The 14072-nt window shown below is 24.2% G+C and overlaps 5 protein-coding genes across 5 annotated transcripts; 3 read left to right on the top strand and 2 right to left on the bottom strand.

Moving 5' to 3' along the window:
- Nucleotides 1–344: 344 nt before the first annotated feature.
- OCT59_020711 (uncharacterized protein) lies at nt 345–896 on the top strand (the record flags this gene model as incomplete). The annotated part of the gene is made up of 1 exon (XM_066149361.1): nt 345–896. The coding sequence occupies one exon, from the start codon at nt 345–347 to the stop codon at nt 894–896; it is 552 nt and encodes a 183-aa protein (XP_065990272.1).
- A 148-nt stretch (nt 897–1044) lies between these two features.
- On the top strand, nt 1045–1596 carry OCT59_020712 (uncharacterized protein; the record flags this gene model as incomplete). Its single annotated transcript, XM_066149362.1, has 1 exon — nt 1045–1596. The coding sequence occupies one exon, from the start codon at nt 1045–1047 to the stop codon at nt 1594–1596; it is 552 nt and encodes a 183-aa protein (XP_065990273.1).
- A 120-nt stretch (nt 1597–1716) lies between these two features.
- OCT59_020713 (uncharacterized protein) lies at nt 1717–3507 on the top strand (the record flags this gene model as incomplete). The annotated part of the gene is made up of 3 exons (XM_066149363.1): nt 1717–2026; nt 2134–2319; nt 2447–3507. 3 exons carry the CDS (start codon nt 1717–1719, stop codon nt 3505–3507), a joined length of 1557 nt encoding a protein of 518 aa, XP_065990274.1.
- Nucleotides 3508–4960: 1453 nt separating this feature from the next.
- On the bottom strand, nt 4961–7160 carry OCT59_020714 (uncharacterized protein). Its single transcript, XM_025321876.2, has 2 exons — nt 6566–7160; nt 4961–6449 (listed from the first exon to the last, which is right to left on the bottom strand). Exons 1-2 carry the CDS (start codon nt 6819–6821, stop codon nt 5080–5082), a joined length of 1626 nt encoding a protein of 541 aa, XP_025167718.2. The 5' UTR covers nt 6822–7160; the 3' UTR covers nt 4961–5079.
- A 5464-nt stretch (nt 7161–12624) lies between these two features.
- Nucleotides 12625–14060, bottom strand: OCT59_020715 (uncharacterized protein; the record flags this gene model as incomplete). The annotated part of the gene is made up of 5 exons (XM_066149364.1): nt 12625–12946; nt 13174–13201; nt 13259–13504; nt 13572–13698; nt 13779–14060. 5 exons carry the CDS (start codon nt 14058–14060, stop codon nt 12625–12627), a joined length of 1005 nt encoding a protein of 334 aa, XP_065990275.1.
- Between the last annotated feature and the right edge of the window lie 12 nt (nt 14061–14072).

A 14072-nucleotide genomic window follows, 5' to 3' on the forward strand; every position in this document is an offset into this window, starting at 1 on the left:
TTTCATTATATATTTGTTAACCATTTAGAAATATATGGTAAAAAAATGGCATCCTAATTCGCTTGAAACCAAAACTTACTTATATGTTATATTTAGTCAATTTTAAGTAATATATGATTATTTGATTTTAAAACTTTATATATTTTCTAAAATTTATTTTTGTTTACTATTTTAAAAATATAAGATAAAATTAATTATTTTAAAAGTTTTCTATGTGTTATATTTAATCAGTTTTTTTATAAATAGACAAAAAAATTGCTTTAGCAAAATTAGAAAATCCAATCCAATTTAAAATAAAAAAACAATATTTTTTTAAATACTTTCATAATTTTTAATTATAAAAAATGGATAACACTTCTACTTTTTCAAATATTTGCAATTTTGATTCCATTGAATGTAATGGAAGAATAAAGCCAATCACTTATAACACTAAAATACCAAAATCTACTGAATTAATTATTTCAGTTGGAATGTATTTATGCCAAATACATTACAATCAATTTATTTTAAATGAAACTAGAAATATTAATTATAATAAGAGTTGTGAGCATTCAAAACATGATGAATATAAAAATCAATCAAAAAATACAAAAAAAAAATCAAGCAAACTTAATCTTAAAAAGGTTCCAAAAAGATTAATTGAAGTTTTAGAATTAAATGAATCTTCAGAAATTTGTAGTATGTGTAGAAATAAAACTGATAAAGATTCTGAATATTTACAAAATGAAAAATACAAAGCACCTATTCCAATTAAAAAAAACAATTTAAATGATAATGATAATTTACAAGATGAATCAATAGAAACTATACAAGATGAAGTAATAGAGGCTATACAAGATGAATCAATAGAAGTTATACAAAATGAATCAATGTGTTGGCATAAAATGAATCAATAGAAACTAAACAAATAAAAACTTGTCAACATCCAAAACATGATGAATACTTAAATCAATCAAAAAATACAAGAAAACAATTTAGTCTTGAAAAGTTCCAACAAGATTAATTAAAGTATTAGAATTAGATGAACTTGCAATGATTTGCAGTATGTGTAAAAAAAAAACTGATAAAGATTCTCAATATTTACAAACTGAAGAATATAAAGCACCAATTTCTAGAAAAAATAATAATGACAATATATCAAAAATAGGAAATCATACTTATTTATTTAGAAAAGATATCTTATATACTGGAGAAGAATTACAACAATTTGAATCAGATTATCAAGAAATTATGACACAATTAAAAATTTCAAGTGAAATTAAATTAAGTAGTAAAATAATAAAAATGTCTAATATTCTTTATAATAATCAACATAGATTAAATCTTAAACCTATTTATGATCCAATAGCTTTTAAAACTATGTTAGAAACAGCTGATAAAGATTTAATTGGATTTTTTGATGAATTATATGCTGGAACTAATCCTAATACTAAATCTGAAACAACAAATAATAACAACAAAAAAAAATTAGTTTCTTTACGTTATTTTTTAGCTAGCATTAATAATAAATATATTAATGGAATTAAAGTTGATATTGGATCATACTTGGAAACTTCTGGAGCTTCTTCTTCTTCTATGATACATTGGCAAATATAGGAGTTTCAGTAACAAGAAAAACAGTAAATCGTAAAAAAAATTTTATTTCAAATGAACACCAACAAACTGTAGATAATTATTGTTTACAAAATATAGAAAATATGTTTATTCTTAATATAGATGATTACCATAATATTCATAGGCGTAATCAACCAACATTCGTTACAAACTCACAATATTTATCATTTTGTAACAATATTATTGAATACAAATACTAAAATTTCAAAAATACCATTTTATTCATTAAATAATTTTTCAATACATAATCCTAAAGGAATTGATTCTGGATTAATTATTAATAACATTAAAAATAATTTTATGAATCAATTAGGTAAAAGTTATTATATGCAAAAAGAATTATGGAAAAATTTTTTAATTGAAGATTCTTATGAAAATAGAGTTGAACTACTTAATATTCATAATTATGATGGTAGAATTCAAAATTACCATGAATTAAGATCAATGTCTAATAGCAAATTAGTAGACTTTATTTTGCATCCTTTACATAGTATCTTAAGGATTATATTGAATGTTTAGATTATGTATTTAAAGCATTTGAAAGATTAGAAAATATTGAAGAAAATTATTTAAATAATTTTATCATTCCTGTAATTGCTGATTGGCCAGGACAAGTAAATATAAGAAGAGCTATAACACTTAGAATTAAGAAAGGCATTAATTCTGGAGTTCCAGAGCAAGTGTTAAATTTAATTCCTATGATAGGTCCCACTTCATGTCTCTTTAAACAGCAGAGAAATACTATTTCAAACATATCATTTCTTTTTTGAGATGCTATATCATAACTTATTTGGAGATAAAAAAATATTATCTTAAAAACCAAAACAAACAGTAATCAATCTTATTTTACATTTAACTTATCATGGATGGAAAAATATTCGTGATATTGTTACAAAAAGATTTGGAAATTTAAAAGATGCAGAATATCAAATGATGATAGATTTATTAGATAATTCTATTCCACTTACTTTGGATATATATGCAATACTTTTTAGAAGTGGATTTTTTGAAGGATATTTAGAAAGTACTGTAAAAATTTGGATATTATTTCAAAGATTGAGAAGACATAATTATAATAAAGCACCACTTATGTTTTTAAGTGATGTATTTTATTGGACTTCAAAAAATCATCCAATAATTAATATTTTAAAAAATAATTTACCAATTTTTAATGATTATTTTGTTGAAAATTTTCATAGCTCTTTAAGGCATCAAACAGCAGAATCAAATTCAGAGTTACAAATTATACAAAAAGCAAAAATTATTGATGCTGAAAAAAATAATAATCCTTTTAAAAATTCTTTTGTTAATTTGAGAAATCCAGCTAAGTCTCAAATTAAAGAATTAAAATCTTTAGAAAAAAAGGTTTCATTATTTTTATTCTCAATATTTGATAAGATTCATCAGAATATAGGAAATACAAAACAAATTAATAATGATAGATATCCAAAATTTTATCTTCCAAGTTTTGATATTGAAGTTGATGTAGAAGTACTTCCTTGTATAATACACAAAAAATACCAAAGAGACGATAAATTTTGCGATGCAAATAATTGTTTATTATCAAATAGTATAGATTTATCTAATGGAATTGTTTTACTTTGTGGACACAGTTTTCATAAAGAATGTTTAAGTACTTTATATGATGATAAATGTAATTTTTGTTTTGATTATTTATCATCTGGAATTGAGAAAAATATTAAGAGTTTGGATCAAAGATTGTCGACATCATTAAAAGAAAATGAAATCCCTTTATTTGAAAAGGAAAATAATAATGATGATGAAAATGATGAAGAAGAGAATATTGAAAACATATTAGAAAGAACAGAATGTGATGTAGAAAATCAATATGATATAATGTATCAACAATGGTTAAATTATAATGATATATAATTAGTATTAATATAATAATTTTTATTAAATTGCAAAAGTCACTTTATTGAAATTTTTTAATAATAAAAATTAATATTTTATTTTGATTAATGAAAATTAATGAATTATAATTGTATAATTACTCCAACTAATAAGATAAATTATATAATAAAATAATTAGAAGATTCCGAATGCAAATATCTCAAGATATATAACTCCAAATTTTGTAAAATAAAGATGATCGGATTCATCAAGTCCTAAGCTTTCTAACAAGCTAAAAATCATAAAATTCTGATCACTGGATGCTGAGATAACTGAGATTAACTTTAAAAAAAATCTAATATTAAATGTGATATGATAAAATAGTGATCAACAAATGATCGGCAAATGATCGGCAAATGATCGGCAAAATTGTGATAAAATAGGGATGTCCGCTATGCTGCCTAATACATGATTTTATTCCTTTACAGTTTTTTTGAAATATTCTTTAACTTAAATATATTTTGCTCCTCTATTTGTAAAGTTTTATCTACCATTTACAATAATTTTGTACACAAATTTTGTAAATAAATCTAAAATGTTTGTATATACTAGAGCTCCAAAATGATTCGCATAAACTCGCATTTTTGACTCGCATAATTGTAAATTTTTGTTTAATTATATTCTAACTTAATAAAAAGTACTTTAAAATTAAGGTTTTTGACTCGTGACTTGACTCAACTCAACTCATTAGGAGCTTTAGTACATACTAAAAAAGCTGTTAAAAATATTCCATCAATATCACTATAATTCTCAAGTCTCAACCTCAGCCTTCTAATTTGCCTAAATTATCATATTTATCTTTCTCCTTTTTACCACTTCTGATCCAAGACAAGCTGTCATGTGATGATGCTGATGAAAATTGGATTAGAAACTTGATTACTTAAGGATTAAATTGGTTTAATCTTTATTCAGATTTTATAAGTCATCTAATAGTACTGTTAAATAACTGCAATTTTTGCAGAATTGGATATAGATTTTAAAAATGGGTGTACAGTTTGTTATTTAATTAGTACAGTTGCATCTACTGTGTTTGAGATATATTATGGAGGATGATCTAGAAAGTGTTAATGTACTATGATTTTTAATTTACTATAACAACTTTTTAGGAGACTGTATAGCTTTATTTTTTAGTTAGTTTATTTTTATTTTTCTTTTAATTGTATTGTATGTTCATTTATTGTAAAGTTTCTAGTAAATAGTAATTAATTTAATAAAGATAAAAGCGCTATGCCATGTTTGAACTAATTTGGCCAGCTTTTAATTTTGACTTCATGTATAGACAGTATAGTATATCCATCCTGTTTAATGATTGCAGAGTTTTTAAATATTAGATTTAATTTTAATAATAAATTCTATTTCCATTTGCAAAAAATAACTCTTTAATTATATAAGATATACTATTGATAGATTTTTTATAATATTCTAAAGAAATAACTTTCAATGTATTTTTAATATAATACAGTAATTTTATCAGAAAAATATAAGGAGTTTGCTATTTATCGCCGGCACCGGTGTCACGTGATTGTTTAAATTTGGCCGGAATTAAATGATCTATGTAGAATATGAATCCAAAAGAGTAGACTCCTTCTCATGATTTTCAATATCATTACTCTTTGTTTTATCTTCCTTCGGTACCCAGGTTACGATTTTTATCGATGATCCATTCTTTTCTTTAATTTCGACCAAAACTTCACCTTTTGAGCCAGTAGTATCAATGTCAAACATGTATCGACTATTGCCAATTTCCTGGACATCATAACGGCCCAAATTTTGTGTTACAACAACTTCAAAGTCATTTCGATTTTCAAAATATTGTTTTTTATTCAATATATTAAACATGAATCTATTCGAAGATTCTTGAAATACTTCAATAAGAGGTTGAGTTTCACCATTATCGAGAGGTATTGTTTGAGGCACAATTTTATTTTGGGCTTTTAAAGACGCTCTTGACACAGCTTGAAGAGATGATGCCAAATCAGAAGGAATAACTGACCACTCTGCATAATGCCAGATACAAGTAACAAACAAATAAATTATATAAAAAGCCGCACAGGTATTAATAATGTTTTTAGAACTGTCAACTAATTTATCGAAATATCGAGACCGTTTCTTTGCACGTTCTTTATTAAGTCGATCCTTTCTGAATTCAATAGCACGTGAACGTAAAAGTTGTAAATCGTCGTAAATAGCTTGGTTGTCAAAAAAAATAAATTCGTTTACGCTCAAAACTTTTTTAGTATATACAGTTTCCACCCATCTATGATCTCTTCTATCTTCAATCATTTGATCGGCTTTCCATGTAAATATTTTAATCCCATTGTCTTCGATCAATTTTACAATTGCTCGACGTTTTTTTTCCCTTTCATTCGTGAAAGTAAGCTCATTATCACTCACGGTAATGATTGGTAATAAAGTAACTTTCTCTTGTAATTTCCTCATTGTAAGTAAAAGTTCATTAGGGAAACGGTCAACATCCTGAGGTACGAAAACAATACATAAATCAACCAAATTGTCTAGATCATTCTCTGCAAATGTCTTCTGCAAGTATTCTGATGCTCTAGAGAAATATCCATCAGATCTATCCGTGAGATCAGCCTCATAAATTGCGACTCCTAAGTCCAGAAGGTATTCAAATTGAGGTCTACCATCTTCAGGAAGATTTCTTACTGGACATATAACAAGTCTCCTTTCTAAACCAATATCATTTGTTGGCATAACACCATCTGCTTCATCCCAAAAAATTTGCGACATACTTTCGCTTATTTTGGAGAAAATGCTATGTTTACATGAATTAGAAACATTTTGTCCAATATACATGACGCGAAAATTAGCAGGAAAACTGGCAAGACGTTGAGAAGGTGTATCATCTTCGTTATCATTAATCTCAACTTCATCATCCGAATCTGAACCCGATTCTTCTCCTATGAATATGAAATTTGCAAATAATGTCCACAAATGAAGAGTGAAGGAGAAAATTCAAAAAGAAATGATTCACAATACAAGTAAATTACAAAAAAAGAAAAAATAAATAAATTACCAAGTGATTCATTAGCAAAATCAGCAAAATCTTCAATATCTTCGTTTTCTCGTGCTGGAATTTCAGGAATAGCATTGTTAGCATTAGAATCAATTGGTATTCTGTCAGAATCCTCAATAATTCCAAAATCTAAATCTTGTGAATTTAAATCTGAAGCATTGCGCAATGGTTCCTGATGTCTAGGAATCTGAAAAGAATCGAGTGAGGTTGCTTGGCTAGGTGCCATAATGGAAGCTGTTATTGATTCTCCTTCCATTAAAGCAAATTGTTCTTGGACTTTGATTTAGAGCGAAACGAATGATTATGAATTCACGTGAATTGTAAAAAATTGGAATCTTGAAGTGCTGTTAAAAAGAAAAAAAGATAAATGGTTCGAGATTTGCAAAGTAGAAACCAAGTAATAAGCAAGTTAAAAAGAAAAATATAATAAATAATATTTTCAGCAAAATCGAACAAAAAAATCACTATCATGTTATTAACTTTTGAAGTGTTCTGGGGCACTTAGAATTTACTAACTATTCTTTGTTTTAAGCAAAGCTTAGTTTATATTCATACTACTTCGCCACTCACATTCTCTTTGTTCACAATTCGACACAAAAAAAGAAAAAATTTTTGAAAAAGCGTAGAAGTGTTTATTATAAACTTTGTTTTTTATTCACTTTTAAACAATAGTTTAATGAAAAAAAAATTTTTTTATTACTTTTATTTAAATTAGGTACTTTATCTTGTTCACTTTACGCATACAATAAGAAAAAAAAAGTGGGAAAATGTAAAATGACACATGAGAACCTGGAAATAAAGAGAAATTAAGTCCGAACTTTTTATAGGTAGCGCGGAAGCGTCTCACAATGGATAAGATGAATAACGTACAGCAATCCAACCTTAAAAAGTAAACATGTGCAAATTATCCTTACAAGTATTTTGTTTATAAAACAGCAATAAAAAAAAGAATAAGATATAACATTCATGTTACTCATGTTACTAAAAAAAAAAATTTAAAAGTATTTAAATATTAATATATAAAATATAAAAAAAAACCCAGAAACAATTATTAAAAGTAATTTTTGACATGTTTTTTTTAGATTATTTCTATTTTTTTTAACTTTTTATTTAAAGTTATATCAATTAAATATTACTTCAGTTTTTATTTAATTATTGTCTATTTATAATTACTACATTAAGTAAATCAAAAATTGGTAATATAATCAACTTTCTTAGTCATATATTTGAAACAGTTTATATTAGATAATAACTATAAAGAAATATAATTAAATATGAAAAATTTCACATCATATAGGCGCATTTTTGAAATTTGACATATTCTTTTACAGTTTCCAATAAAAGTAATGGTGGTGAGAATACTGCTTCTTAATTGGTTATAATGCTATTACTATTCCAATTAGATCATTACTTGTTATCAGTTATACCAAATTGAACAGTGAAATGATTATTTAAAAGCAACAAAAAAAAAGTAATTTCAAATATCTATTACAATTAAATTTATTTATAAAGCTACTAACTTTTCTTAAAACAAAATTTTAGGTAATTTTTAATTGAACTGGAATTTTTTTGCATTTCTGTAAGCAATGCATTCTTCTTTTTAAAAACTTGATAAAATTTAAATATTTGTTATTCTAAATATCACACTAAAGCTATTTCTTAAAAAATACTGCCAAAATTAAAGTGACAATCATTTTGTATATTTAATTTTCATTGGAATAACATACATTCTTAATTAACTAAATAATTTCTAGATTATTGTTAAGTTTTTTATTATAATAAATATATAAAATAACAACTCCCATAATGTTTGACATAATATGAGAATTTATCTTCCAATAATGAGTTTTTTTTGTTCATTTAAAGTCCAAATTTCAAGTCCTAATAAAAAATTTGAATTTTTTTTAAAGCAATATATTAAAAAAAATGATAATACAAAAAAAAAAGAAAAAAAAATTTCAGGTTATTTTTCAATTTATTTAGAAAGGAGTGATTGAGTGAAATAATCTTGAAAATAACATAATTATTAATAGTAAAGTTATTTGTAATAATAGTATGCAAAATAAAGTTAAAGTATGCATTCACACAAATAGAGGTCAAATTAAATATTAATTAAATAATAAAATATATGCATTTTTGACTCTTTTTCCCAAAAATAAAAAAATTTATAGCTTTATTATAAAATTTATGAGTTATATTAAAAAAAACTGATCACCATTACTTTTACTGCTGGAGTCTATACTTAGGACAATTTGTTAGATTTAATAATTTAATACTATGTTATTGATACACCTCTTACCTGGATCAATTGGTTAGATTTATTATAATCAAATTAATATATATTCCAAATTAGTATAATTAATTATATAAAAAAAGTATTATTTGTACAGTTTTAAAATATTATTAAAATAAACTAATAATTTAGATCATATGCTAATTTTAAAATATATGTGATATGTCAATTTGATTTACAACAGATTAATAAGACTATTTTAAAATACACATATATGTTTTAATAATATATATATAATAAATATATCTATTATTTACTTTTTCAAAATGTAATATTCTGCATTTATTATAATTAAAATATAATAAAATTACAAATTAAAAATTACTAAAACTGATTATTATTATAATATTAAAAGTTTTAATTAATATAAAAGTTATTTTACATCTATTATTAAATAATTATTATTCATAAAATAGAATTACTTTTTTAATTACTTTTTTTGATAAAACTTTTGAAGGTGATTATTCTTTATTATTAGTATTATTTTTTTCAAATATTTCTTATTTTATAATTTATCTATTATTTAAAATTTTTTAATAAATAAAGTTGTTTTATTAATAATATAATTTGTTAAATTATTAGGTAATAATTATCAATAAAAATAATTGGAAATATATTAGAAATTTATTAATAAATATATTCAGTTCTTTTAATAATTATATATATATGATTTGCTATTTTACATTTTTTTAAATTTTAAATATATAATTAATTTATGAGAAAATTTATTCCTCATTCCCATCACTGATTGGCCTGTTCAAGATTTACAATTACGTCACAACAATCAGTTATTTGTTTACATGTCCACTTACACATCCGGTAGTTTTTCTTTTTTTTAGGTTTTTTAGTTTTGTTTCGTGTCGAAGGTATGCAGATACCAGGTATTTCATTTTTTCATTTTTTTTTCTTTATGTTTTCATTTCTTCCTTGTTTCTAATTTCTTTATTAATTCTTTTAGGTTTTTAGAATCTTCCAGTTTCGCGGTCAAAGATTCATGTCAAAGGTATGCAAATATTAGATATTTCATTTTTTCATTTTTTTTCTTTTATGTTTTCATTTCTTTCTTGCCTCTAATTTCTTTATTATTTTCTTTTAGGTTTTTTAGAATCTCTCAGTTTTGTGGTCAAAGGTATATTTTTTTTTCATTTCTCTAATTTTCTTTTTCTTTTTCTGCTTTCATTTTATTTTTACTAACTTTATTTCATTTTTTCTTTATGGTTTGCCAGTTTGCTTCCATTCATTTTTACCCCTTTCTTTCTTTCCCTTTATTCCAGTTTTCTTTTTTATTTTTGTTCTTTTTTATTTTTGTTTTCCCTTTCATTTTCTCCTTTTATTTTATCTTTGTCTCTTTTATTTTTGTTTCTATAGATAAATCTGTCAAGCACCTTAAATATTCAAAAAAAATTTACGCTACCAGACACTCAGAATTATCCATATCTGATTCCTATCTTCTCTTTAGCACGAAGGCGCATGAGCGTATAGCATGTTCAACGCATTCTTCTACAGTTGATGCAGAATCCTCTTTTACTCTTACTTATCTTCTTTTTAGGTCTTTAGCTTTATATCCTTCTAATTTTACGATCAAGGTATATATATATTTTTTTCATTTATTACTTTTCACTTCTTTTTATTTTTAGGGTTTATTCTAACTCTATTTCATTGTTTATTCTTGATCTTAATCTTTCCTTTCATTTTTTATAAATATTAGACTTTTCAGCTTTTTTTTTTGCTTTAGTTCCTAAAATTTTTTTTTAGGTTGCTGATTCTTTTTAAAATAGGGTGAGTAATTGGTTTTATTTTTGTTGCTTTTTATTTTTTATTTGTTATTTCTTTGTCTTTATTACTAACAATCTTTCTTTTCTTTTTTTTTCACCTTTTCATTATTTTATTTTTGTTCCCTTTATTTTATTTCATTCTCCTTTGTTTCATTTCCCTTCCTTTTCATTTTTCCCTTCTTAATTTCTCTTCTCTTTCATTTTTCGTATTTTCTTTTGTTTTTCTTTTATTTTTTTTTATTTTTCTCTCTTTTGTATTCCTTCTATTTTGTGTTCCCTTTTTCTTTCATTTTCTTTCATTTTTTTTTTCTTCAACCTTCTTCTCTTTCATTTACCATTTCATTTTTATTTTGATACCTTTTTCTTTTATTTTTGTTTCTTTTCTCTTTTATCTTTATTATTCTTCATTATATTTTCTTCATCTTTTTATTTCCTAATTTTTTTTTATCATTAAAGTTTCTCTTTTTTTTACATTATTATTGTTACTAATTATGTCAAATAAATGATTATAAAGTTTTAATTTTAAATAACTGTTTTTATTCTTCTATTTAATAAAATAAAATTACAAATAAATTACATTATTTTATAAAATGTTTTTGTAAAAAAAACTATTATTACGCACAGAATTCTATTAACCGTTAATTAAAATAATTAGCCAATCAAAATAAGCCAACCAAACAATTTCATCACGTGATAGGGTGAGTAATAATATTACTCACCTAGGGGAATAACTTCACCTTTAATTTATTTAATATTCAATTTATATTTAAATTATTGTAAAATAATAAATTAGTAATTTATATAAAATAATGGAGTTTGTTTTTTATTACATCTGTATTATATCATATTCTTATAATATGTTATATATAAAAATCAAAAATGATATTCTAAATCCTTTCTAATATATTAAAAAAACTTGTAGAATGATTAAATATATTATATATGTATAGTATAAGATTTTTTATAATACATAATAAGTGTATAAGATTTTATGTCAGGCTTTTTTAAAAATAGAAAATCTTAATAAAGTTATTAGATCAAAATAATTAATATATAAATTAATATAAATAATAATATATTATAGTACAGGGTGAGAGTAAGGATATTTACCAAAAACTATTTTTTTAAAATTTTAGTTTAGTCAAAATTCAATCTGAACCTATTTTTTATAATAAACTTAATTGCTGAAACTGTTTTTATGTTTTTTCAAAACTAATTACTATTTTTTAAAATTTTAAAAAAGTTTGTCAAAATTCAATCTGAACCTATTTTTTATAATAAACTTAATTGCTGAAACTGTTTTTATGTTTTTCAAAACTAATTACTATAATTTAAAAAAGTTTCAGATTTACCAATTTTTTCATTAAAAATAAAGTTTTTGAGTTTCAGATTTTTGAATTTTATTATTAAATGAGTTTCAGGTAGCAACATTAGATAAAAGTAATATTATTTATTTTAACATGGTTAATAGATGATTGATTAAAATTTTGCCATATAAGTAGCAAAATTTATAACTGATTATCCATTAATCTATATTAAAATAAGTGATATTACCTATATACTATAATATTATTATCATATAGTACTGATTATAATAGAAAATCTATTGTAACTTACCAGTAAAATCTATTTAAGTCATGATCTGTGAAAAATCGACACAAAATTACTATTAAATTTTGGGGTAAAAATTTGTCGATCATTTATTAAATAAAAATAACTGCTATCATTCGCAATAAGGCAAGTATTACTAAAACAAATTCACAGCTCAACCAGATCACATGACAAGCTGCGCAATAATGTAAAATATGGTTTGACAAAAAAAATTTCATTTAACCGACTTGACGAAAAATTTTTTCTTTGTAGCAGCTGTAGATTTTAAAGGTACACGTATATATAATACATAAATTTCACCTTTTCAATTTACGAATTTTTAACATTTATTAAACATTATTTACATTTCTTTCTTTATAAGTACTTGCTACAAGTATTTATTATGAATTTTCAGAGTCCATATTTTCTTCCAAAGTACGCAAAGCCATAGCCTCTTTCCATTTACGCGAAAAAGTTGAAATCCAGTTTGTTATTGTAGTTACTTTAGGTATGTCATTTTCTTCAATTTCTCCAAGTTCTGCACGCTTTAAAAGTTCTTCATGCATCTGTTGTGCATTTAATTTTTGACGAGGATTTGCTGTTCCAGTATGGAACATTGATTCTAAAAGATACTTTACTTGGGGAGATATTCTTTTTACTGGTCCACGCTGACGAGTTTTTTCATTTTCTTTTAGAGCCCATCCACTGGTAAACATTTGTTGACTACGCAAAAAAAAATAAATAAATAATACAATCAACAAATAAAGATGTGATTGTTTAATATTTATACCTTTTGGTTTCCAATGATCTATTGTTTTCCAGGTTAGTCAGATCAGAAAGTATTTGGTTCACATATTCTTGGCGCTTATTATTGGTAATACAAATACATAATAGCAAATAGGATTATAATAAAGAATATAACGAAAATTCTAGAATTGAATATCACCTACCGATTCACTCGTGTTGGATCTTGTTTGTCTAACAAGCAAATACGTTACTTTTATTTAGGAATAATATGGAAACAGGTAAACTCACTTTCTTTATTTAAAATTGGTATATTCCATTGCTTAATTGATTGTGTATGAGATGTAAAAGTAGGATTTGGTTTTTCAATTTTTCGCTTTTTAACAATCTTTTCTATTTTTTCAAGTGACCATTCTTTCCACTCTCCAATTCCTGGTAGTGCACGTGCATGAATATATCCTACTTTTTCTTCGTCCGTGGGCCAAGTCCATTCTTGCAGGTTGGATATTCCCGTAATTGTGTCCAATTTTGCTTTATCTAAATTGAAAATAAATATTAGATTTATTTCAAGTTTTACAGCTTGCTAATTAGAACTACAATTTACCATTATCTCTGTTAGGATTCAAATTAGAAACTTGGACGCCTGCTATACCTTTTACTGCTAATTCGATATCATCTCCAGAAATAACATCATATCCAAGCTTTACGTATCTTTTCATTGCTTGAGAAACCTTATTATTATCAATGAATTGATCAATCACTCAATCAGTATTATCTTTGACTTTCAATATAATAATATAGCAGAATGCACCTGTGCATGATGTGAATCAATCGAAGTTTTGGCTTCTCCTGCTTCAAGAAAGATCCATTTGCAAGGAATTATATTATACCACTCCTTCCAATGTGCAATAATCAACATTAACTCTGTACAGTGGTAATGCATGCCATTATCTGACATTATTGTTACCCATTTGGGTTTTGGATTCAATGTTTCAATTACAGTATGGAGGGAAGATGCAGTAAACCATGCATCTTGGCGCGTATCGTTAGACCAGTGATCAAATACTTGAACATCCAGTTGATTTTGTTCCATATTTTTGGTATA

This window comes from Rhizophagus irregularis, chromosome 3 (assembly GCF_026210795.1).
Source record: "Rhizophagus irregularis chromosome 3, complete sequence".
NCBI classification, from domain to species: domain Eukaryota; kingdom Fungi; phylum Glomeromycota; class Glomeromycetes; order Glomerales; family Glomeraceae; genus Rhizophagus; species Rhizophagus irregularis.